The sequence below is a fragment of the Colobus angolensis genome, unplaced genomic scaffold (genome assembly GCF_000951035.1).
Source record: "Colobus angolensis palliatus isolate OR3802 unplaced genomic scaffold, Cang.pa_1.0 Scaffold13, whole genome shotgun sequence".
NCBI lineage: Eukaryota > Metazoa > Chordata > Mammalia > Primates > Cercopithecidae > Colobus > Colobus angolensis.
Window position 1 is genome coordinate 8,903,273 of NW_012114252.1, and position 21,703 is coordinate 8,924,975.

General features: G+C 49.5%; 2 protein-coding genes across 3 annotated transcripts in view; one reads left to right on the forward strand and one right to left on the reverse strand.

Annotated features, from left to right (window-relative positions):
* The window catches only part of FARP1 (FERM, RhoGEF (ARHGEF) and pleckstrin domain protein 1 (chondrocyte-derived)), a 236,731-nt gene extending 232,715 nt beyond the window's left edge, over positions 1-4,016 (forward strand). For both annotated transcript variants that reach the window (XM_011933812.1, XM_011933813.1), the window contains 3 exons: positions 228-335; positions 765-916; positions 2,526-4,016. In XM_011933812.1, the coding sequence (XP_011789202.1) occupies positions 228-335; positions 765-916; positions 2,526-2,607 (342 nt within the window). In that variant the 3' untranslated portion in view covers positions 2,608-4,016. The remainder of the gene's footprint in view (positions 1-227; positions 336-764; positions 917-2,525) is intronic.
* A 2,277-nt stretch (positions 4,017-6,293) lies between these two features.
* The window catches only part of STK24 (serine/threonine kinase 24), a 69,242-nt gene continuing 53,832 nt past the window's right edge, over positions 6,294-21,703 (reverse strand). Inside the window, exons 6-11 of the mRNA XM_011933814.1 lie at positions 20,466-20,651; positions 17,809-17,954; positions 15,894-16,017; positions 14,515-14,583; positions 11,331-11,467; positions 6,294-7,344 (exon numbers count right to left, since the gene is read on the reverse strand). Coding sequence (XP_011789204.1) covers positions 7,308-7,344; positions 11,331-11,467; positions 14,515-14,583; positions 15,894-16,017; positions 17,809-17,954; positions 20,466-20,651 — 699 coding nt within the window. The 3' untranslated portion in view covers positions 6,294-7,307. The remainder of the gene's footprint in view (positions 7,345-11,330; positions 11,468-14,514; positions 14,584-15,893; positions 16,018-17,808; positions 17,955-20,465; positions 20,652-21,703) is intronic.

Genomic DNA, 21,703 nt, shown 5'->3' on the forward strand with positions numbered 1-21,703 from the left:
TGGGGGGACACGGCCCCCAAGATGCCCCACAGCCAGTGACAAGGGGAAGTGATGAGATTAGGGTCCCGGGACCTGCCAAGTCTCCCCACACACTGGGGAGCAGCGAGGCCTTATCCTTCAGCCGTGGACATGTCCCAGTGCAGGGCCCTGGTGCAGGGGGAGCTGCTCTCTGCACCCAACTGGGGCAGGTGCCCGCCGTGCTTCTCACAGGCCTCCTTGCCTTTCAGAATCAGTTGTCTGGGAACCTGTTGAGGAAATTCAAAAACAGCAACGGGTGGCAGAAGCTGTGGGTGGTGTTCACAAACTTCTGCCTGTTCTTCTACAAGTCACACCAGGTAAGTGCCACACACAGGGTGGGCGGCAGCATGAGGTGAGGGGGCCGCCCTCTGGACTCAGGCCTCTGGAGCTCCAGCCAAGTGTCACGGGGATGACAGGGATGCTGGCGGGGGGCCCCCGTCTCCCTGAGGCCCTCAGCGCGAGGAAAGGCTGATATCCACTGAAGGGCCACTTCCGCCCTAGGAAGGGTCACCTATCTTCTGGCGGGACAAGGGACAGGGGGTGGCTTTATCCACAGCTCAGTCCTGCTGGGGACTTGCCACCTGGACCATCATGTACAGGCCAACACTGGCTCCCATGATCCCTTCCAGGCCCACGCCTGAGGGTGGCGCTGTCTGGGTTCCCGCAGTCCCTGCCCGATGTGGGGCAGCAGCCAGGCCCAGCAGCAGAAGCTGCCCCCGAAAAGCCATTTTGTTTCCCCTTTCCAGGACAATCATCCCCTCGCCAGCCTGCCTCTCCTCGGCTACTCGCTCACCATCCCCTCCGAGTCCGAGAACATCCACAAAGACTACGTGTTCAAGCTGCACTTCAAGTCCCACGTCTACTACTTCAGGGCGGAAAGCGAGTACACGTTCGAAAGGTAGCTGCCCCCTTCCCAGGCACAGGGCTCTGCTCCCAAGTCAGCGAGTGAGATGGCCCCACCCTTCCCTGCCAACCAAAGTGTTTAGACCTGGGGTCCCACTGCTTGACACCAGCAGGCGATTCTGTTGTCATGGCAGAAAGTGGGGTCCCGACTTCCCTGGGCCCTTACCCGGCACGGCGTTGGCTGAGGCCCTAGACATCTTGCTTGGAGATCTCTGATGTGTGTGTACGGGACTATGAAGCTAAGCCCCAGTGGGTACCGCTACACCGGCCTCAGCGGCCCAGCTTTACCCACCCAGGCCCAGTGGAAGCCTTTCATGACAAAATCCAAACTGCACCTCGGACTTCGCAGTCTGTGGCTGCAGCAGTACTAGTCACGCTGCTCCTGCCAGGGTTATGGCAGAAATGCTGTTTCAGGTCAAAGGACCGTATGAGGAAGGAAAAACGCTTCAGGGTTATTAGTGAGACTGCCTACATGGTGTAATGGGACCCAGGGACTACAGGCTTCATTTAACCAAGAAACAAATGAAAGCGAAGTACAGTCAGACCTAAGGCTGTTCTGAGCCATCCGCTGGAGGGAGGGAGGTCCTCAGGCTGCAGACCAGACAGGGCAGTCCCCAATTCAGGGCTGCTGGCCACGTTGTGGGACAGAACAGCAGTCTGATCCCTCACTGATGCTGAACTCCCAGGGATTTTTAAAGCAGCGGGGCCAATTATGCACACTTCCCAGTAAATTCTATGGAAATAGCACAATGCTTTAAAACCAGAGTTTAAAACTCCTGTGATATCCAAAGGTAAGCACTTCCTAAGCAGTATCACCAGAAGAAGGAACCTAGAGGAGAACCATTCTCAAATCTGATCCTGGACTGAAAAACTTAGCTTGAGGGACTGAGCTCGAGAGCTGGGTTTAACCAAGTTGGGATTTTGTTATTACTGTGGCAAAGGGCCCCGCCTTGCAGTCCAGGTCCTGAAAGGCCTGGGACCAGGCCAGGTAATTTGCGGAGTCCGTCCTGCATCGTGTAGGATGTTCAGCGGCATCCCTAGCCTCCACCCACTACATGCCCTCCGCAACCCTTCGGTTGGGACATCTCCAGACCTTACCAAGTGGGACAGCATCACACCCATTTGAGAATCACTGGTATAGAGCAAATACACAAACATATAAAATGGAGGTTCAGGCGTGGTGGTGCAGGCTTGTAGTCCCAACTCCAGTATGAGTGACAGCCAGACCCTGTCTCAAAGGGGGAGCTTCCACTAAGCAAGCAGGATGGGACAGGCCCCGCCATTCTCTGCAGTGTCCATGAAAACAGGAGGTAGCGTTCTCCCCAACAGCCGAGGCCACCTCACTCCTAACTGCTCCAATGGAGTGGGCAGTGTCACCTCAGCAAGGTATTTACAGCTCCATATTAAATGAGTGCCCAGGCCAGTGGGTCTCCACAGTACAGAACGCCTGGGTGCTGGGCGTTCCCTTGCTCTCCTGCTGAAGTGGCAGATTGCCAACAAGGCGGCCTGACTTCACCCTGTTTCTGTAAGCGATGCCCACCGAAGCGTCATGAGTCCGCCCAAACAAAAACAAAAGTTGACTAACGGACGTTGCCGTGTCGCAGGTGGATGGAAGTGATCCGCAGTGCCACCAGCTCTGCCTCGCGGGCCCACGGATTGAGTCACAAGGAGTCTCTCGTGTATTGATGGCCGGACACACTCGTTTCCGCAGTGGCTGCTTTCCTGGAAGACGTTTCCTTTCTTCTGTATTAATGAAGCCTGGTAAAATTAACACCTGTCTGAAAATCAAAAACATGGCTTCCCAGCAGCTCTCCTGTCTCCACAGCCGCGTTTTTTAACCCTGTCCCCTCAACATCTGAATGAACAGCGCTCCCACCTCCGGTCCTGGCATCCGCTGGGGGTGCTGTTCTTTAGTTTGTGCCAGTATTAAAACATTGTCATTACGAGAGTGCCAAATGACATCTTCCCTCCACCCTGCCCCTGAAAAAACACACACACACCCGTTCAACACAAGACAGGGCAAGTGTTTTTTTTTTTTCCCTAAAAAAAGAAACTTTTCTTATTTTCACCTATTGGCTGCTGCATTTTACAAAGTGGATTTCCTGGTGTTTGCAATACACTCGGTGCAGCCTTAAGCAAATGAGATCATTTTCAGATTTCGTTTTTTTCAGTCTTTCTACTTTTGTAATAATAGGAAGTTAGTAGGACTCACTTCTCCGATTAATAAGCAATTTGCAGCACACCGCGTTCCACTGCGGGGTTTCACGCTCACCTGAAATCACCCGTTCCCGACCGACTTCTTGGTGCAAGTTGACCAAATCGTTTTAAGTGGTGACTCTTTCCAAACCGTAGCAGGGTTTTCTGTGAAGAGAAGCCAAGATCCAGTGCAATACCTGGACTGTCACCGTCCTGTGAGTGGTGTACACAATGGGAAGATAGTAAGCCGTGGTGTTTTGCTGTCTGTGTCACAAGCATGAAAACCTGTATGTCATTGATCAGGGCCATTTGTGGTATGTTCCGTGATGAGCGTTTAGTGAGCGTGCTGGCTGCAGAGCACTATGAAATCATGGTACGTAGTCCCCGGCACCTGTCGTTATTCCTATATCCTCCTGCAACTGTGGTTTGAAACTGCGCATTCTCTAGTAGTATATATCGTGCCTGTCTTCAAAAACATTTACCTTTTTATACTCATTCCCCCCAGGCATGGGGTAGTGTCTGTCAGTCAGACGGCACAGGGAACATGGTTTCCAACGGCTCGGGCCCCTACTCGGGAGACATCTGTCTGTTCTCGACGGTGATGGGGTGGCTGCCATTCCCTTGGTTTTCCTAAGCCCTTTCTAACAAGAGTCTCAAGCTGAGGCGACGGCCGATTCAACCCAGTTCTTTCCAGTGCCCCGCACCATGGCACCTGCCCACCTGAGAACCAGGAACACGCCCTGGTGTACCTGGAAACGGCAACTTGCAAACAGACAAAGAGCCTGACATGTGTTAATCATTTGCCTTACAAGATGTACCAGACGGTTTCCAGTACTAACAAAGGGAATAAAAATACCTCACGCCACAATCCAGCATATTGACGTTTTAAGGCAAAACAACCAACTTTGTAGTCTCATTTTCTGTGTGGTGCGTGTGTGTGTGGTGGGGAGGGGGGGAAGGGGACACTCCAGCAAGGGTTTCTAAAGCCCCCATATTATCGGGCTCCCTCCACAAGTCACTCATTCCTGGAGACTTGGGGACGAGGCAGTCTCCTCACCTATTTCTGATTCCAAACTACTTTGCTGGACACTGGTGGTTCTGACCTGTGACCAGCACCTCTGCTTCCTGTGCGCCCTCAGGAAAATACCAGTGTGGGTAACAGTCCACTCCCAAGCTGCCAGGGACAGATGGAGTTTGAGACACGCTACACATGAGACACACAATGACGCAGATGCTCGTTTCCTTGAGCTTTATTGGCCCCTGCATGATCCAGTCCCTGTGCTTAAGAACATGCCCTATCAGGTCACTCTGCCTTTGCTGACATATTTTAGAGCAGAAACACAGAAGCTGTTTTTAAAGGAAGGAAATATAAAAAAATGCTTATAAATTGACTGTGTTTTGCCAAAGGAAAGGTACAAAATGCTACATACAGAACCAAACCAGCCACTTCACAGGAGCAACTCAGGAATAAAATTTTTGGAGAAGGAAGGCAGATACACTTCCAAGAAAATCAGAACCCAGCAGAAGGTGGCCAGGGCATCCCAAACGACACTGGTGTCCACCGCGCTGGCAGCAGCCACCCAGCCCACAGCCCTCGTCTCCCACCCAGCCCACAGCCCTCGTCTCCCAGAGGCAGAGGCTGAGCACCTCCCCAGGCTGCAGGCTCTGGGTAGCTGAGCCAGGAGCAGCTCAGGGCTGGCACTGAGAGGCTATTGCTGACAGTAAACCCATCTCAAAGGCTGGGCCCATGGGTCTGGCTACAGACCAGCGGCAGTTGATGCTGAGGCAGGTTCCAGTTGTAGCCCTGGTGCCTGGGCTCTCTGTTAATGCAGGCCTGGAAGTGGCAACATAAAGGCCAGCTTCCTTGGCTAAGATGCCCTTAAAAACTTTGGAGCTGATGTTGTGTGTCAACAGCAAGTAACAGCCCAGGAGACAGTGTACAGAGGCGAGCTTTCTAACTCCATCAAACCCCATCTCCCCCGACAGGAAATGCTGCCAATCAACTCAGTGCTGCCAAAGATTCACTTGTTGCTCCACGGGGGAAGGAGCTGAGTAGGATTAGTCTGGCGACTGCAGAGACTCCCCGTTCATACCAATATTCTTCATTAGAACCCAGTCCCTCGAGTAGCACAACCACTGTTACTAGCATGAGACTGGCTTCAGTGTTAAAACCTCTGATGTCACTGTCCATTTGTAAATGTGAAGAACTCTGTGAATCAGAGAAGCTGCTGTCTGCCCTGGCTCACTTAAAAATCAGGTAACGGCACACCCTGGAGAACAAACTCATCTGTGTGATTCTCTCACAAAGACAAAACTCACCTTTGGCTTATGCTGCCTGCCTCACGTAAGGAAACAGTTCCCCACACAGAATATTCCCTGGAAATACAAAATGAAATCTTCCCCAATTTTATTATTCCAGATAACAATCTTGTGCAGAGTAATGAGTACAGTAAGAATTAGCAACTCAGTTCTATTTCCCCTAACCAAAATATATCCCTTATAGAAATTAAGAGTTCAACCCAAATCCACTTCTAATAAAATACCTCAATTTTAGAGCTTAAAAACCAGACCGCACTAGCAAACTGACACAATAACCCACTCAAGCATCTGGAGCTCAGGGCTCTGTCCCCTCCCTGTAGCTTAGAGGCCACCGGACCAGCAGATAGCTGAGTTACATCCCCAAGCTCACCCACTAACTTCCTTGCTTCCAAAAATCCTCACTCCACAAGAGCTGGCACACCCACGGCAGATGTCAATCATCAGCTTCAACAAACATAAAAGAATGCTTCATGTACCAGTCAACAACTGCTGCAAGAACTCTCCCATTCCAAAAACCCAGAGATTTTCCCCCTCGCCAAGCAAGGCCCCACAGCAAACCAAGAAAAACAGACACACTGGCTGCCTGGCTAGCAAGCACAGGCCCCTCTCAGAGAACCAAAATAACCCTTAAGGTCCCCAGCAACCGCCAGAGCAATCGCACAGATCAGCAACCTCCAACCGCATCATCTCAGTGAGCAAGTGTGCAAGCTGTCCAGGGCGCTCACCTGGGGACTTCTCCCTGGAGTCTTCCAAGGTGTCTCATCACACCCACACAGCCACGAGTACACACGCACGGCCACACGTACATTGCAGGTGCCCTGTCCTCTGAAGAGTCACATTTCAAGGAGTATGCAAAATAAGCGTGTTATAAAATTTATTCGTGTAAGCATTCAGACACTTTTAGGTGGGAAAGATGATATGCAGAATCCACTACAAGGTGCAACAGAAAATCATATTGGAAAGGACGGTACATCTGGCGCAGACCAGCAGTGGCACGATTCCAAACAAATGTCAGACGAGAGCGCTTCATGGGGAGAAACTGAAAATAATAATTTAAAGCTTCATGAGGCAAGATATGTTCCAATTTAAAACACTAAGAAATAGTACCATCGATGAAAAAGGAAATAAACCTCTTAAGTGTACCAAAAGGGGCGTAGGGCAAACAAGAGGAAAATTTGCATTTGTTGAGGTACAAATAGGAGTGAGTGTTCTGTAAGAGAGGGGCATTAATTATTATTAATGACAAACCCTACAAATACAAAATAAAACCCAAATCACTGGTCACAGAATTCAAAATGTACATGTAATAAAGGCAAGGCAATAGACTCAAGTTATGGCCTGTCGAATATTTACTCCACTGACGGTATCTACAGAAGCACTTGGCCAGTTTGTACACAGTGATTCCTTATGCACGCCGAAAGGGTTTCCGTAAAAATGACACTATATACAAATCTGTACACCCATCCACCAGAGCGATTCTCCAGCTCCCAGAGGGAGCTATCAACTTAAAGCAGGATTCCTGAGGTTTCATGTCTTTAGTTGCCTTATCATAATCCCAAATATACATTTCAGGGTTTTTGTGTTGAAAGACACTTTCCTTGAATATGTGCACTATGGTTAAAATTAAAAACCAAAGTAATAAAATAAAATAAAAGGATCGCTGGAAGGAGCTGACCCTCCCCACCGAGAGACTTCATCTGGCTGTGGCACAGCGAGGACTGTGCGTGTCGCTGGACGGGCGCCCGGCGTTGGGGTGGCCCCCGGCGGCGCACCTCTTCAGTGGAGTCAGCGAAGGCTCTCGTTGACTTTTTAAAAGAAGGAGGATGAAGAAGGAAAAAAGGAAAAACAAAACCCCAAATGCCAAAGGAATTTCAGTGGGATGAAGTTCCTCCACCACTTAGAGAATATCTAGGGAAAAAGAGAGAGAGAGAAGTGAATACATGTCATTTTTCATCCCTGTGCAGAAATTCACATAGTAACCAAAATCTTAGTTTTCATAGGAAATTCCAAGTCATACAAAAATAACTGGAGCAAATATCAATGGGTAAGTCTAATTTTAAACGAATGCATATAAAGATTGAGAAGATCATGATTCTCACACAAAAACTCCAGAGCATGTCACAAAAACCTAGAATGGGTTCAGCCTCTCTGGAGAGATGTGAATAAAACAGGAAATGATATCTTTTTACTTATGATCAATTGTTAAAAAGTGAAACTTGATCCATACACGATGACACAGTAAGATTCCAAGGATGCATATACATTCCCGACGTGAGGGCAGGAAACCCATTTTGGCTATAAAAATAGCGATGTAGTCCAAGAATCTATTTCCTAGAACTGCTTCCAAAATACAGTCCAAAGCAGCAACAACCCGTCTGCACAAAAATGTCTCTTGCGATTTTCGTAATTACACTAATTTGGAAACAACTCTGATGCCTACCAGTACAGAATCAGGTAAGTAAATTATACAAACTGAAATAACACAGACTAAAATTGGTAATTATCTGTATCTACGTATATATATAAAAGCAATATTAAAAATATGTACAAGTTTAAAAGTACATACAAAATTACAGGTTGGGCATCCCTTATCTGAAATGCTTCTCGCTTTGCATCTGGGAATATCTGCATTATACTTACCAGTGTGCATCCCCAAATCCGACATCTGACATGGCCCAGAGAGCAGTTCCTTTGAGCTGGTGCTCAAAAAGTTTCAGACTGGGGATTTGGGCTATTCAACCTGTATATGTGCGCTATATAAGTATAGTTTACATGCACAACTTGTGTATCCTAAATAAGTACTATAGAAATTCTAAAAAATCTTATCTGCAAGAAGGTAGAGAATTCAGTAAGTTTATAACCTGGGATGACAACAGAAGGCAATGCACCCAAAGATGATGATGAGATTTGGGCTACGGTGGTGGGATCATGGGTAATTTCTCTGTCGTTCAAAAATTCTACAAGATTGTCTCTAGAATACAAAAAAGGGTGAGGACGGGGTCCCCTCGTGACCACAATTCCCTCAACCATTTTACAGCAGACTCCAAGTCACAGATCCGGGAGAGATGGCTGAGGACGTATTTGATGAGGCTAATCTCAAACGTTCCCATCTAGGGCTCCTCTTTTAAGGCATCTGAAATACTTGGCACCCTCCCAGAGAATGAATGGTTACATAAGGTCCTCCCAAAAGCACATGTTAGCCACGGAGCCTAAGACTCAATTATAAAGAAGTACAAATGACTAATCACAGGATGAGCTGATGTCACACAAAAGAATCCAAACATTAATTCCAGCTGAGACAGAAATAAGTACCATAGAAATTCTAAAAAATGGATCCATACATGACGACATAGTAAGCTCTGAAAATGCTTCAGACGAGAGGCAGCTCTCATTTTTCCTACAGTCATCCACTGAAATAACGTGTTCGGAGCAAAACTGGCAGGAAGTCTAAGCCATGGCCCCGTGGTTTTGGCAGCCAGCAGAGATGAACACTCAGTGGGAGCTTCAGGAGCAGGGAAGGGAGAAGTGGGCGCCACAGCCAAGCCTGCAGGGAGACGATAAGCACCCCAAGAGGCAGGTCATCTGAGGACAGAGGAGGAAAGAGGGGCACTCATCACAGACAAAGGCAAGAGAGCACCAACTCGGCCTCCCCTGTGCGTCACTGCAAAGTAAAGTTTTAAACACAACACAGACATCAGGTAGCCACAGACCCGCACGAGGGTAAAGAGGGTCATCCCCAGCCACGATGCCCAGTGAGCACGTGCAATGTGCTGCCTGTGAATGGACATGCACTGAGTGTAAAGGACACATCAATTCCAAAGACAGTCCCCCAGAAATGTAAAATATCTTATTGATGATTGTTGGTATTAATGTTGAAATAATACTTTGGATCTGGCAGGTTAAAAATGTATTGTTAAAAGTAATTTCACTTCTTTTTGCTTTTTAAAAATATGGCTCTGAGAAAATGTAAAATTATCTTTTTGTTGGGTTTTTAGAGTCAGGGTCTCACTCTGTTGCCCAGCCTAGAGTGCAGAGGTCATCACAGCCATAGCCTCAAACTCCTTGGCTTGAGAAATTCTACAGTGTCAGCCTCCCAAGTAGCTAGGACCACAGGTACAAGCCACCATGCGTAGCTACATTTTTTTTTTTTTTTTTGGGTAGAGACAGAGTCTTGCTATTTTGCCCAGGCTAGTCTCAAACACTTAGGCCTCAAGCGACCCTCCTGCCTGGGCCTCCCCAAAGCATTGGGATTACTGGCGTGAGCCACCACATCCAGCAGAAAACGTAAAATTCTGCATGTGGCCCCCACTGTACTTCTACTGGCCAGCACTGGTACAGATCAACTTAACAACTGAAAGAAGAGGAACAGAGAGACAGGGGTCTGGAAATGGGAAACATGGATCAGTTCAACACATACAAGCCAGATGCTCTGTGCCCTGGAGCTCCTGGGGAAATCAAGTCATGTATATAAACAAACAGTTTATAACAATTTCAGGCAATTCTGAACAATGTGGAAAGTATTGGTTCTAAAAGTAATACTACAAAAGCAGAAAACAAAACGCCCAACAAGACAGTAACAATCCTGCGAGTTTCTGGTTTTGTTCTATTTGCTTTATTATAAGGCTCTTCCTAATGAGAAATAAATGTCACTAGAATGAGGTATGTGATACTAAGTTTGAGAAATCAAAAAATTTGTGTTCAGGTGAAAGATGGATGACTTTTTAATTCTATTTTCCTGTATTCCTAATATTGTTTTGGGTATCAAAGGAGGGAGGGATCATCCTTCAATTGCCTCAAACTTAAAGGCAGCCCATAAATCATTTTCATTTTCTAGCAACTTAAAAAGTTGAAATGGCATACTAAGGAACCCAAGTTCAGAAGCATAAACCGGAAGTATCAGAGCTGTGGTTTTCTCCTGCCATCCCCACTCAGAGGGGCTCTTCACAGGACAGGAGGCAGCCCCTTCCATCACTTCCAGATAGCAAAAGGGACCTCACGCGCGCACAACTTCTTTATGTACTGTCAGGTGGGATGCATCCCGGGGAAGACCTGGAAATCCCCATCACCATCAGAGGCTCAGCCAGCTTTGGTAGGGCATCAGCCTGGACACCTGAAGATGAACGTCAAGGCAGCAGCACGCCTGGTCCTCCTGGGGGTGGGGAGGACAGCCCAGTGACAAATCACCCTTGGGTCACACACAGCAGCTGCCCAGCACACGTCCACTGCCTCCAAACACCTGCACCTGTGCCCATGGCAGTCAGGAGGGGCTTGGTTTCCATGGTTAATTCTACAACAAGCTGGGAGGGGGCAGGGAGGGCGAAGCGGTCACCCCACTGAGTCCTCATCCACAGCGTGTGCAACAGGTGGGGCCACTGGGCAGGGACAAAAGCTTCCTACAGGCTGGCACAGATAAGCCCCTACCAAGGAGGCTTCCAGACAAGACACACACAGCTAAGACAGCGAATGCACCTGCGCCTGCTCGCACCAAGCTGACCACACCAAAGCTGCTGGCATTTCTCACATTGACTTTAAAGCCAAAAACCAGAGAGACAGTTACACACATCTGGCTAAGAACGATCATTCTCTGGCCAATAATTAAGCTGCCTAATTAAGAGGAAACAGGTATTTCACCACCACCCTGTATTTGTGTGGCAAGAGCTACAAATGCACAAAGTCCTGCGGGCTTTTCCAGCAGTTTCCAGATTCAGATCCTTCCTTCACATTGATTTCTAGAATTCAACAAAGTCTCCTCTAATTCAACTCTGTGTGTATCCTGAGGCCTGCAACACAACAGGAACAGACAGGCCAAGAACGAAGTACCAAACTCACCAACCGAGTCCCAGGCCAAGTGCAGGCCTCTCCTTCCCCAGCCCAGAGGGGCCCCGGGTAGTTACCTCTGGAGCCGCTGCACGAGCTGGGCCACCATGGTGTCGGAAATGCCAGGGCACGCCTCCTCCGCTAGGTAGATGGCCCCTCGCAGCTCTTCAATGGACCCCAAGTTCCCGCCGCATGCCTGGCTCTTCTCCTTCAACTGAAAGCACACCAACAGGAAGAACAGTGTGAGGTGCACAGCTGCAGAACCGGGAAGCATGCTTTTCAAGGAGCAACACAGCGCATGGACCACGACACCACCCCAGCCCCGGCGTGTCCGGGAAAAGCTCTGACTCGGGATCCAGGCCACTTCAGATCCCTGGTGTTTTTTTTTTTTTTTTTTTGAGATGGGGTCTGGCTTTCTTGCCCACACTGAAGTACAGTGGCGTGATCTCAACTTACAGCAACCTCCGCCTCCCGGGTTCAAGCAATTCTCCTGCCTCAGCCTCCCGAGTAGCTGGGATTACAGGCCCCTGCCACCACATCCAGCTGATTTTTGTATTTTTAATAAGACAGGGTTTCGCCATGTTGGCCAGGCTGGTCTCGAACTCCTGACCTCAAGTGATTCGCCCACCTTGGCCTCAAAGTGTTGGGATTACAGGCGTGAGCCACTGAGCCCGGCCCAGATTCCTTTTGAAGAAAGGTGATTCAAATGCTCTGAGAGCAGTTATGTACAGACAGGGCAATCGTCAGACCATAATTATGACTGTTCTAGGCCAGAACAGAGACGTGTGCCTCTCCCGAGTCTCACCACGATGGACTGTCCTCTCTGTGCTCTTTTCCCATTTCAACCATAACCTTGTACCAGAAAAGCAATTTCAAAGCCTATCGTAAGTTAATCTGATCTCAATACTGAAACCGCCATGTGGGCAGTCAGAGCTTACTTCCTCATGTTAATGGGTCGGTTCTTCAACTCCGGCAAACTGCCTTTGGGATCCAGAGTAGGGTCAAAATATTCCATTGCATGTAAGTGGCAGCCTTAAATTCTGGAAGTCTCCAGTGTCCTTCCTCTACTCCCAAGAGAAATCACAACGGTGCCTTCAGGCACTTCCCTAAGTTAAAGGTCAACTCTAAGTCTCTCTGGAAGGCCCAGAAACGTGAACTGTGAAAGTAAGAGCTGTTCAATGAAGATACAGCACGGCTCCGAACTCGACAGAACAGGCTCTTCGTGGTGGCTCGAGATGATGGACACTGCCTCCTCTTCAGGGAAGTAAGAAACATCTCAGGCGACATTCAGCTTGTTTGCAGGTTGTTGAACACATGCTGTCATTTCCAAACCCAGCCCTGCCCTGAGAGCCACAGCTTCTCTCTCCGCTGCTGAAGGGACAGGCAGGAACTAGAAAGTCTGACCTTGGAGGGCCAGTGGGTGCGGAGAGCATTTGTTCCGAAGCTCTTGCTGTCCCAGAGGGCCCACCCCGCTGGCCCCGAGATGGCCACTTGGGTTTGTCTAGGACTCCCAATCACTTCACAGTATTTACAAGTCCTGAGAAGGTCATGTACAATCCAGCACTCTCCCTCCTGCCCGTGTCCCGCCTCTAAGTCTCAAAGAAGGAGCAAAGGCAGAAGGGCTGCCCTGGGAGAGGGCCAGTCCCCTCACTGTGTGGAACGTACTGGACCCACCACTGACTTCACGGAGCAACCTGACTTGTGCTCCCTGAAGGAAAGCAGGGACGCCAACGCCCCGTCTCCTCAATGGCCTCATCTGTAAGCATGGAGATATAATCTTTCTATTGAGCTTCTGCAAGTATTGTATGAAATAATGCACATTAAACACTCTGAACTCTAGGGTAGCAAATATCATTCATAAAAATACATTGGGAAAGATGCGAGTTTAGCATTTGCTTAGCTGGAAAATTCAGGATACGATTGCATTTAGGATATGTCCTGAATACTTATGTCAAAGTTTCTTCATGGGCCCAGTAAAAAAATAAACAGCCTCAGGTAAATGAAAAAGTCCATGCACTTTCCCTAACTGCCTGACTGACCCGATTCCAGAGGCCAATGGCAGAGCCGTAGGAGCAGAGCCTGGAAATCCCACAGGGCCAACTCCCATGGGACAAAATGAAGCGCAGGATGGCATTCAACCTGGACATCCTAGGCAGGAAGAACACAGGTGCCCAGAACCATCAGCAAGGGCTGAAGCCAGACATCTAGCAGGGCCTCCCCGTGCCCTGTGGCTTCCCCGACACCAGCGGGCTTGGCCGTTTCTCACATGAAGCTGCAGGTGAGGCCTCGGGCTCCGGCCACAGCCCTGCTCACACTGGGCCCTGGAACTTGCCAGGTCAGAGGCCCTCAGACAAACCCTCCAGGGCAGGGCAACAGGTGAAGGCTCACTGGAGGGCTGGGAAGAGGCATGGCAGGCTGGGCACAGCCCACGGCCAGGGATTCCCCACTGCATGACGCAGGCACAGGAGAGGGGAATGAGCTCCTACGATGCTTCCTCCCCCGAGGGCCTCCCCTTCAAGGACCAGGACCCCCAAACACAGCCGCAGTGGAAAGCTGCCCAAAGAGGGGCGATGCCCATGCAAACAGATGTGTGCGTGGCCCACAGTGAATACCTCAAAGGCAACCTCAGCCAGGAAGGGGCACAACAAGAAAGGGGGAACTTCCAACTTATTTTCAAATCCGCTACTAACCAGAAGCAGAACAACCTTCATTCTTATAAAGCCTACTTTTTAAAGTCTCTCAAAACACGGCCGGGAGCACTTTCCTCTGGGAGGGAGAGGCTGAGCGGGGGGCGGGGGGGGAGCACGGCCGGGAGCGCAGCACTGCTGAGCAGAGGAGGGACTTTGGTGAAACATGTGGCTCAGGGGAGACCGGAGGACTCCAGGGCATCCAACGTCTCCTTAGAAGAAAGAATCTACTTTTCACATGGCCAGTAATTGATCTTAGGCAAAGGAAGCAGGCTGCATCCAATGAGATTTGCTAGAAAGCAGCTCAACGGGTGACAGAGGGTCTCAGGCTGGGTCACTGTCATCCAGTCTGCACACTCCAGGCTGTGGCGGAGTGGCCATCGTCCAGGACAGTGGGAGGTGCAAGGTGGTGCCTGACGCTGACAGCCTTTGGGGAGGCACCATGAAGGCTTTCTGAGCCTCTGCCAGTTTGTCTTAATGTCCCCAAATCTTACTGGCAACATCACCACTGAAGTGTGTCCAGCTTCTCCCTCCCTCTTCCCTCCCACTCCGAAAAGGTCAGCCAGGTACCTACCTCTGCAAAGAGAGGAGAAATAATTGTAGATAAACACTGAGAGAAAGGCCTCTTTGGGATGTCTTTCATCTTGGGGGAGAGAGAAAAAAGGTCATCAGAAACAGCTGACGTTCACATGGACAATAATGCAATGAACCTCTCACTCCGCACTTCACGCTGAGGCAACGCCCTCTGCCCACCGTGACAGCTGAAGAAGACTCTCGGCTGCCTCTCGCTAGACTTCTAACGTCTCATCTGCAGTGACATGCAAAACCCACGCGCCAGGGAAACTGGCATCTGGGTTCCATGTGGAAGGGGACTTTGCATGGGCACAGGTAGGTGAACTGCCTCGTCTTGTTATCTACGCAGAAGTGCTTTACTGGCTGGACGTGATGGCTCACGCCTGTCATTCCAACACTTTGGGAAGCCAAGGAAGGAGGATCACTTGAGCCCAAGAGTTTGAGACCAGCCTGGGCAACATAGTGAGACCCCGTTTCTAAAAAAAAAGACAAAAATAAAAATAAAAAGTTTTAAATAAACTGGGCATGGTGTCACATGCCTGCAATCCCAGTTACTCAGGAGGCTGAGGTGAGAGGATCGCTTGAGCCCAGGAGTTTGAGGCTGCAGTGAGCTCTGACGGCACCACTGCACTCCAGCCTGGGTGACAGAGACCCCGTTTCAAAAAAACAAAAGAGAGAGACAGAGAGAAAAGTACTTTACTAATGAAACCCTGGAAATAGAAATCAGGTCAAGATTGGCCATTCCAAGTGCTGTCTACGACACAGGCCGAGTTTCTACTTCTGCAACCTCTATTTGGACATTCAACACCTGTTCACATATCAAAGCAGGACTTGTAGGATCAACAGGGCACAGCTACTGGCCCACCCTGCCTGAGAGAAACTACACCACTATACTTTACACAAGACCCTAAATATATGGCCCTTCATAAATTTAACAGGCATAAAACCAATTAATCAAAATTGTTTTACATAAATATCAAAAGCAATGCATTTATTTATAAGGTCCTTAAAACTCAATCACAAAATTATGATATGTATATAAGTAACCCCAACACGCACAACAGTCCCTCAAAGAGAGCTGTGAAGTCATTTCACGGGGCACCCCCAAACCCCACGACATTGCCACATGTCAGGACATCCTAACTTGACCGCAGGGCTGCAGAGAGCAGAATGGAGTAGCACAGAACAGACCAGAGGCCAGACTCCCCGGTGTGAACACCTGGATCATCACACAGAACGAAAGTTCTTGATCTGTCCATCACCTAGCAACAAAATTCCATGATCTCTGCCACCCGCACCCACAGCAAGCTCCACACACAAGTGCCTCCAAAACACTGCAGACTGAGGTCCGTGTGACCACTCTGGAGGGAGCAGACGTACCTTATTTCTGTCCAAGTCCGATGGTTGAAGAGCTCCATTCTCGAGATTCTTGGGATCTTTTTCTCGGATTGTGAAGATCCAGTCCCCAGAATCGCTGCCCCCTGAGGCTTGGCCATCTGTTTCCCTTAACACAGACACGCAGGGAAATCCCGTCAGTGTTCGCACGTCTGCTCTGGGGGCGCTGGGACGGTCAGGGGGAGGCCGCCTGGGGACCTCCGAACCCACGCCCACCAGCCCCAAGTCCCCACCATAACACCCTTGTCCAGTCCCTCGGGGATTTTCCAAAGACGCCCCTGCCTCCTCCCTCACAGAGAAGAGACCATCACGAGGTGGTTCCCGCACCTCCCTGGTGTGCCAGCGTGTGCGTGCCCACTCTCCTCCTCCTCCTGAAGGACACCTCCCCCACCTCCCTGGGAGCCCATCTCTGGGGCATCAGCTTCTCTCTGCTGGGCTCCTCCTCTCACCAGGAAAGTAGATGTCCCTCTGTTGGGTGTGGTGGCTCATGCCTGTCATTCCAACACTTTGGCCTCACCTTGGATGTCTCTCAGCCCCGGTTCTAGGATCCACACTCACTGCCTCTATTTGGTCCCTCCACTCGCTCCAGAGCCCACTGGTGTCCCTCCGAGCACTCTCTCCCCATCATGAGATAGTGTGCTGACGACTCCCTGTCCTGCGTGGGCCTCAGAGGCAATGAGCCCTTGGCCCTGCTCATCATCCTGACGCCTGTGGCCTCACTGAGCCTGCACCTCCTCCCGCCCCTCGGCCACACCTCTCCCCTCTCACTCACAGGTGGAGCCTCACCCTCACACCGGCTTCCCTAGGGGCCGGCCTCACTCCCCCACACGCCCCGACTGACATCCTTTGTTCCCTTGGCTCCAGTGACCTCCACAGAGCAGTGGCCCCTAAGCCCACTTCACCTGCCCAGCTTTCTCACCTGAACGCCACACCTCGGTGCCACTTCACACCAGACGTCTCCTCCTGGACAACTCAGACTCATACACGGTCCACCCCACACTCGGTTTCCTGCACCACACATCACAACGCCTGCTGCCACGCTGCCCAAGCCTAGAACATGGGATTCCCTCCTTCACCCAAATCCACTGCCACGGCCTGGCTCTCCAAACCTCTCTCCAGTCTCTTTATCTTGTCATCCCTGTTGCTACCCCGGCAATCTCCCAATGGCAGTACCTCAAGACCTTCTGAGGGCAGTGGTCTCAAACTTGGCTTTAAACTGCAATCACCTAGAGACACTGAAAAACCACTCAGGGTCTCACCCCCAGAAATCCTCATTCGACTGGCCTGGCGCATGGACCTGCACTCTGGGCCAAGTGTGACTCCTGCCAAGGCATGCACGAGAACAGACGAGCCCAGGCTTGGACTTCCAGACACAAGCCTGCCCAACCGCCTTCCCCAGCCCTCGCCACACAAATGGCTCCAGCCCCACTTCGCCTCTTAAGCCAAGGGAATTCCTAGATGCCGAACTTGACAGCAGTTCTCAGTAAGTCACCGCCGGTGCAGAAGCTTCTACCAGACACAACCGAGAATCACAAACACGTGCATTTCTGGCCTTTCAGACATCCATGTAAAGCCGTTTCACCTGATCATGATTTTAAGAACAGAAAGTGTAATGGAAAACAAAACAGAGCAGAACCGAACGAAACAAAACAGAATCCAACAGCCAGGTCCAGTTCCCTATGCACAGCTCTACCACAGAGTTCACTCGTAGAAATTCCACCAGCAACATCCAGAGGCTCAGCTCCCAAACAGGCCCAGGATGTGTTTAACACAGCAATCGCCACCAGCCCGGACTGTCTAAAAAAAAACTCAACAGAAAACGAAACCCACACCAAACAAGTGACAGAGACCAGTGGGTCCCTCCCACACACACGCTCGGGGCGCTCAGGGGCCAACTTACGCGTCTGAATCCTCGGAGCTCGAGTCGTCGTGGCTCTGCTCGGCCTTCCATCTCTTGTACCTGTCAATGAGCTCGGTCAAGTAGGAAGTTTTCTTTGCATTGCGTAGTATAAACTTGTGCTTCAGTAACTCCTTAGCAGTGGGTCTCTGGAAAAACACACACAACAACAAAACATGAGGTAAGTTCTCGATCCCACCCCAAAGGAAAGACTTCTGCCTCAAAATGTCAACCCGCCACACTGACACCTGATGGCTGGGATTCCACTCCGCGGCTCTTCTCACCGTGACTCACCCAAAGACGAGTCGCTCAGGACCTACGCCTGGGCTCCAGGTACTGTGCTCGGCAGGGCACTGACTTTCCAGGGAGGTCCCTAATAAATGCATTTCCACAGAAACGTCTGCACAGAGCTTCACAGGGATCATTTAAGAGAGCTTATCTCCTAGCTTATGAAATACTTTATGACAAATAGCTGACCAAATGTATGTTCTGTGTCGCTTTAACTTTTTTCGAGATGGAGTTTTGCTCTTGTTGCCCAGGCTGGAGTGCAGTGGCACGACCTCACCTCCCCAGTTCAAGCGATTCTCCTGCCTAGCTAGGATTACAGGCCTGCGCCACCACGCCCAATTTTTTTGTATTTTTAGTAGAGGCGGGATTTCACCATGTTGGCTAGGCTGGTCTTGAACTCCTGACCTCAGGTGATCCACCCACCTCGGCCTCCCAAAGTGCTGAGGTTACAGGTGTGAGCCACCATGTTGGGCCACTTTGTTAAGTCTCTGTATTAACGTTTGGCCACATCCAACCATATAATAGAAATGTCAATTTGGAATTAAAGAAACCAGAAAGGAGCCAGGAGATGCCCTTTCTCCTGTCTGCTGAAAGAGCAGCTGGGTGCTCTGCATCACCAACTTTCCCAGTTGAGAAAGGCTGTTTCCCAGGTCCCTCCCTTCCCTTGTGATTGGGCTGAGGACTTCACCCATGCCCTGGGCTCAGCACCTGGTCAGCTGCCTGCCTTGAGGATGGCGACAGTGACAGGGAATGTACTTCCCAAGGAAACCAGCACGGCCCAAATTGGAACAGACAGCAGGAACACCCAAACAACTGAGTCAAACCAAGTTCCCACTCACTCCAAATTACGAAAGCTTGACTACAAAAGCCAAGTACGTTTTCAGATTCAAACTCGTGAGAAACCTCGATCACCCTTGAGTATTCTCCCGCCCTGTCCACCCAAGGGTGAAACCCCAGCTACCCCGCAGGTGCTCGTATTCTCGCCGCTCAGCCAGCTCCTCGGTAGCTGTGGGGCAGAGCTCTGTGTGCTGGAGCATAAGCCCATACTAGACACATGCTTTGTAAGGGAAGACATGCCTGCACGTATCTCCACCAGTGCTGGTGCATGGTGGCTGCAACCAACATCATCATGTAATCAAATGCAGAGCATCGTGGCGTGCAGGACAAGCCCCACTACCACAAGATGCTGATGTAGTCATCAAACGCTGGCTTGGTGGTCTCAGCCCGCATCTCCCCAGAGGTGCTTAGAAAATGTTGCATTCCTCATTTAATTCCGTTACCAAAACTGGCATATTAGGAAACCATGGTGCTCTTGTAAAAGTAACCACTCATTTTTACACAAGAGTTAAGAAAAGGGAGGCTCAGCTTGGCCTTCAGCTAACTCTGCTGGAAAACTCAGAAACAGAACAAGGACATATGGTGCTACCTCCAACACACACACACACACACACACACACACACACACACACACACACACACAGACACAACTTTCAAAGAAATGTCCTAATTCAGACAGAAAACGAGGCAAAGCCACACAGTTGTTACTGCTGTACGGCTCTGCCAGCGTCTATTAAACCTAAAAAGAAGGCCGGGCGCGGTGGCTCAAGCCTGTAATCCCAGCACTTTGGGAGGCCGAGACGGGTGGATCACGAGGTCAGGAGATCGAGACCATCCTGGCTAACACGGTGAAACCCCGTCTCTACTAAAAAATACAAAAAACTAGCCGGGCGAGGTGGCGGGCGCCTGTAGTCCCAGCTACTCGGGAGGCTGAGGCAGGAGAATGGCGCGAACCCAGGAGGCGGAGCTTGCAGTGAGCTGAGATCCGGCCACTGCACTTCAGCCTGGGCGACAGAGTGAGACTCTGTCTCAGAAAAAAAAAAAAAAAAACCTAAAAAGAGAAAGCAGGTAGGAAGGGGGAGGGCTGGGGGAAGCAGAGGGTGGCTTGGTTATATTTCCTAATCTTTGGTTTCCGAACACATGCCACCTGGAAAGTGAAAACATTTACTTTAAAGACGTATTTAGCCATTTGTTTCCAGCTAACCTCTGCCATTACTAAAAACAGTGTAACAGTTTACGGCCTGATCCTCTATAAATATTAAACATTTATGATTCCACATTTAATATTAGGGAGAATATTCTTCAGATTCAATGAAGTATGAGATGGTGGAAATCTAAAAGAAAGAGATTTTTAATACTTAAAAATTAAAATGTATTTGCAAACCAAATAAGTCAATCATACTTATTTAGGAAAAGAAAAATGAACAATATCAGGGAGACAACTGAAAAGAGTGATTAAAGCAATCCCAACAGGGTGTATCTCAGCCGAGTCAAGCCACACATGAGGAGGTACGTGGTGATCCCTGGGAACTTACAAAGCTCGGCTCCTTATTCAAACAGGCCTCCACAAACTCCTTGAGGGGTTTACTGTAGTTTCCTTCCAACGTCGGTGGGTTGTTCTTTGGAATGAGGAATAAAACTTTCATGGGGTGCAGCTCGGAATGAGGTGGTTCCCCTCTTGCAAGTTCAATAGCTGTTATGCCCAGGGACCAGATGTCTGCCTGCAACAAGAAAAGCATCTTTACAAACACCAAGCAGGAATCAATTCCAATACACAGTATTTAGGGGGAAAACGGTAACACGTCTCAATACTTCCGAGGTTTTGAAAAAGGTATTTTTAACTGATATTTAAAAACATAAGCCCTCGCTATAATTTCAAAAGAGACAACAACATTAGAAACTGTAATATGCCAAATGTTTTCTGCCTCTACATGGAGATGGCTTATCAATTCACTCCTACTACGCCTCCTGCTGGAAGCGTTCGGCATTCCCCGTGGAGTCCTGGGAGCCAGCAGGACGGGTAAGAGAGGTGAGCAGAGAGGAGTCCGGAGTGGGTGTACGCTCGCGAGTCACCCCCGCCACCAGTGCTTAGAACTCAGGGCACAGCTGTGAGGTCGAAAGTGGGTACCTTGGTCTCAAGAGACCTGGGTTGAAATGCCAGTTCTACAACGTCCTGTGAGGTTAGATGAAAGAGCTAACCTCTGAGCCTTGTTTCCCTCGTCTGTAGAATGAGGGTGGAAGAAGAGGACGAGGTGGCCATACAAGGTGCCTTACAAGGGGCCCAGAACTTAAAAGTTTATTATGAAAATGTTCAAACATACAAAGAACTGAGAAATATTAATATAACGCATCCTCATCTACCTATTGCATGAATTTAGTGGTTATTAACATTTTGCCATACAGGCTTTGTCCACGTGTTCCCAGAATATATTTTAAAAATCAATCAGTTGTCATGACATTCCCCCCCGAGTACTTCAGTGTGCTAATATATGGACTTTTTTTTTTTTAACTACCTATCAGTGCCTGAAATTAGCACAAATTCCTTAATGTCATGTATAATTAAATGTTCTCAGCTGTTCAAAAACGGTTCATCTGAATCAGAATCCAAAGTCCACGGGGTACTTTGTCAGGTCACTAAGGCTCTTCCAACCTAGAACAGTCCTCTCCCCAGTCTCCCCAGTGGCATCAACTTAAAGAAGAAACAGGCCCCAAATTCGGGATTTCTCTGGTGGTTTCTTCCTGGTGTCACTTACCGTGTCTCTCCAGTGCCTGC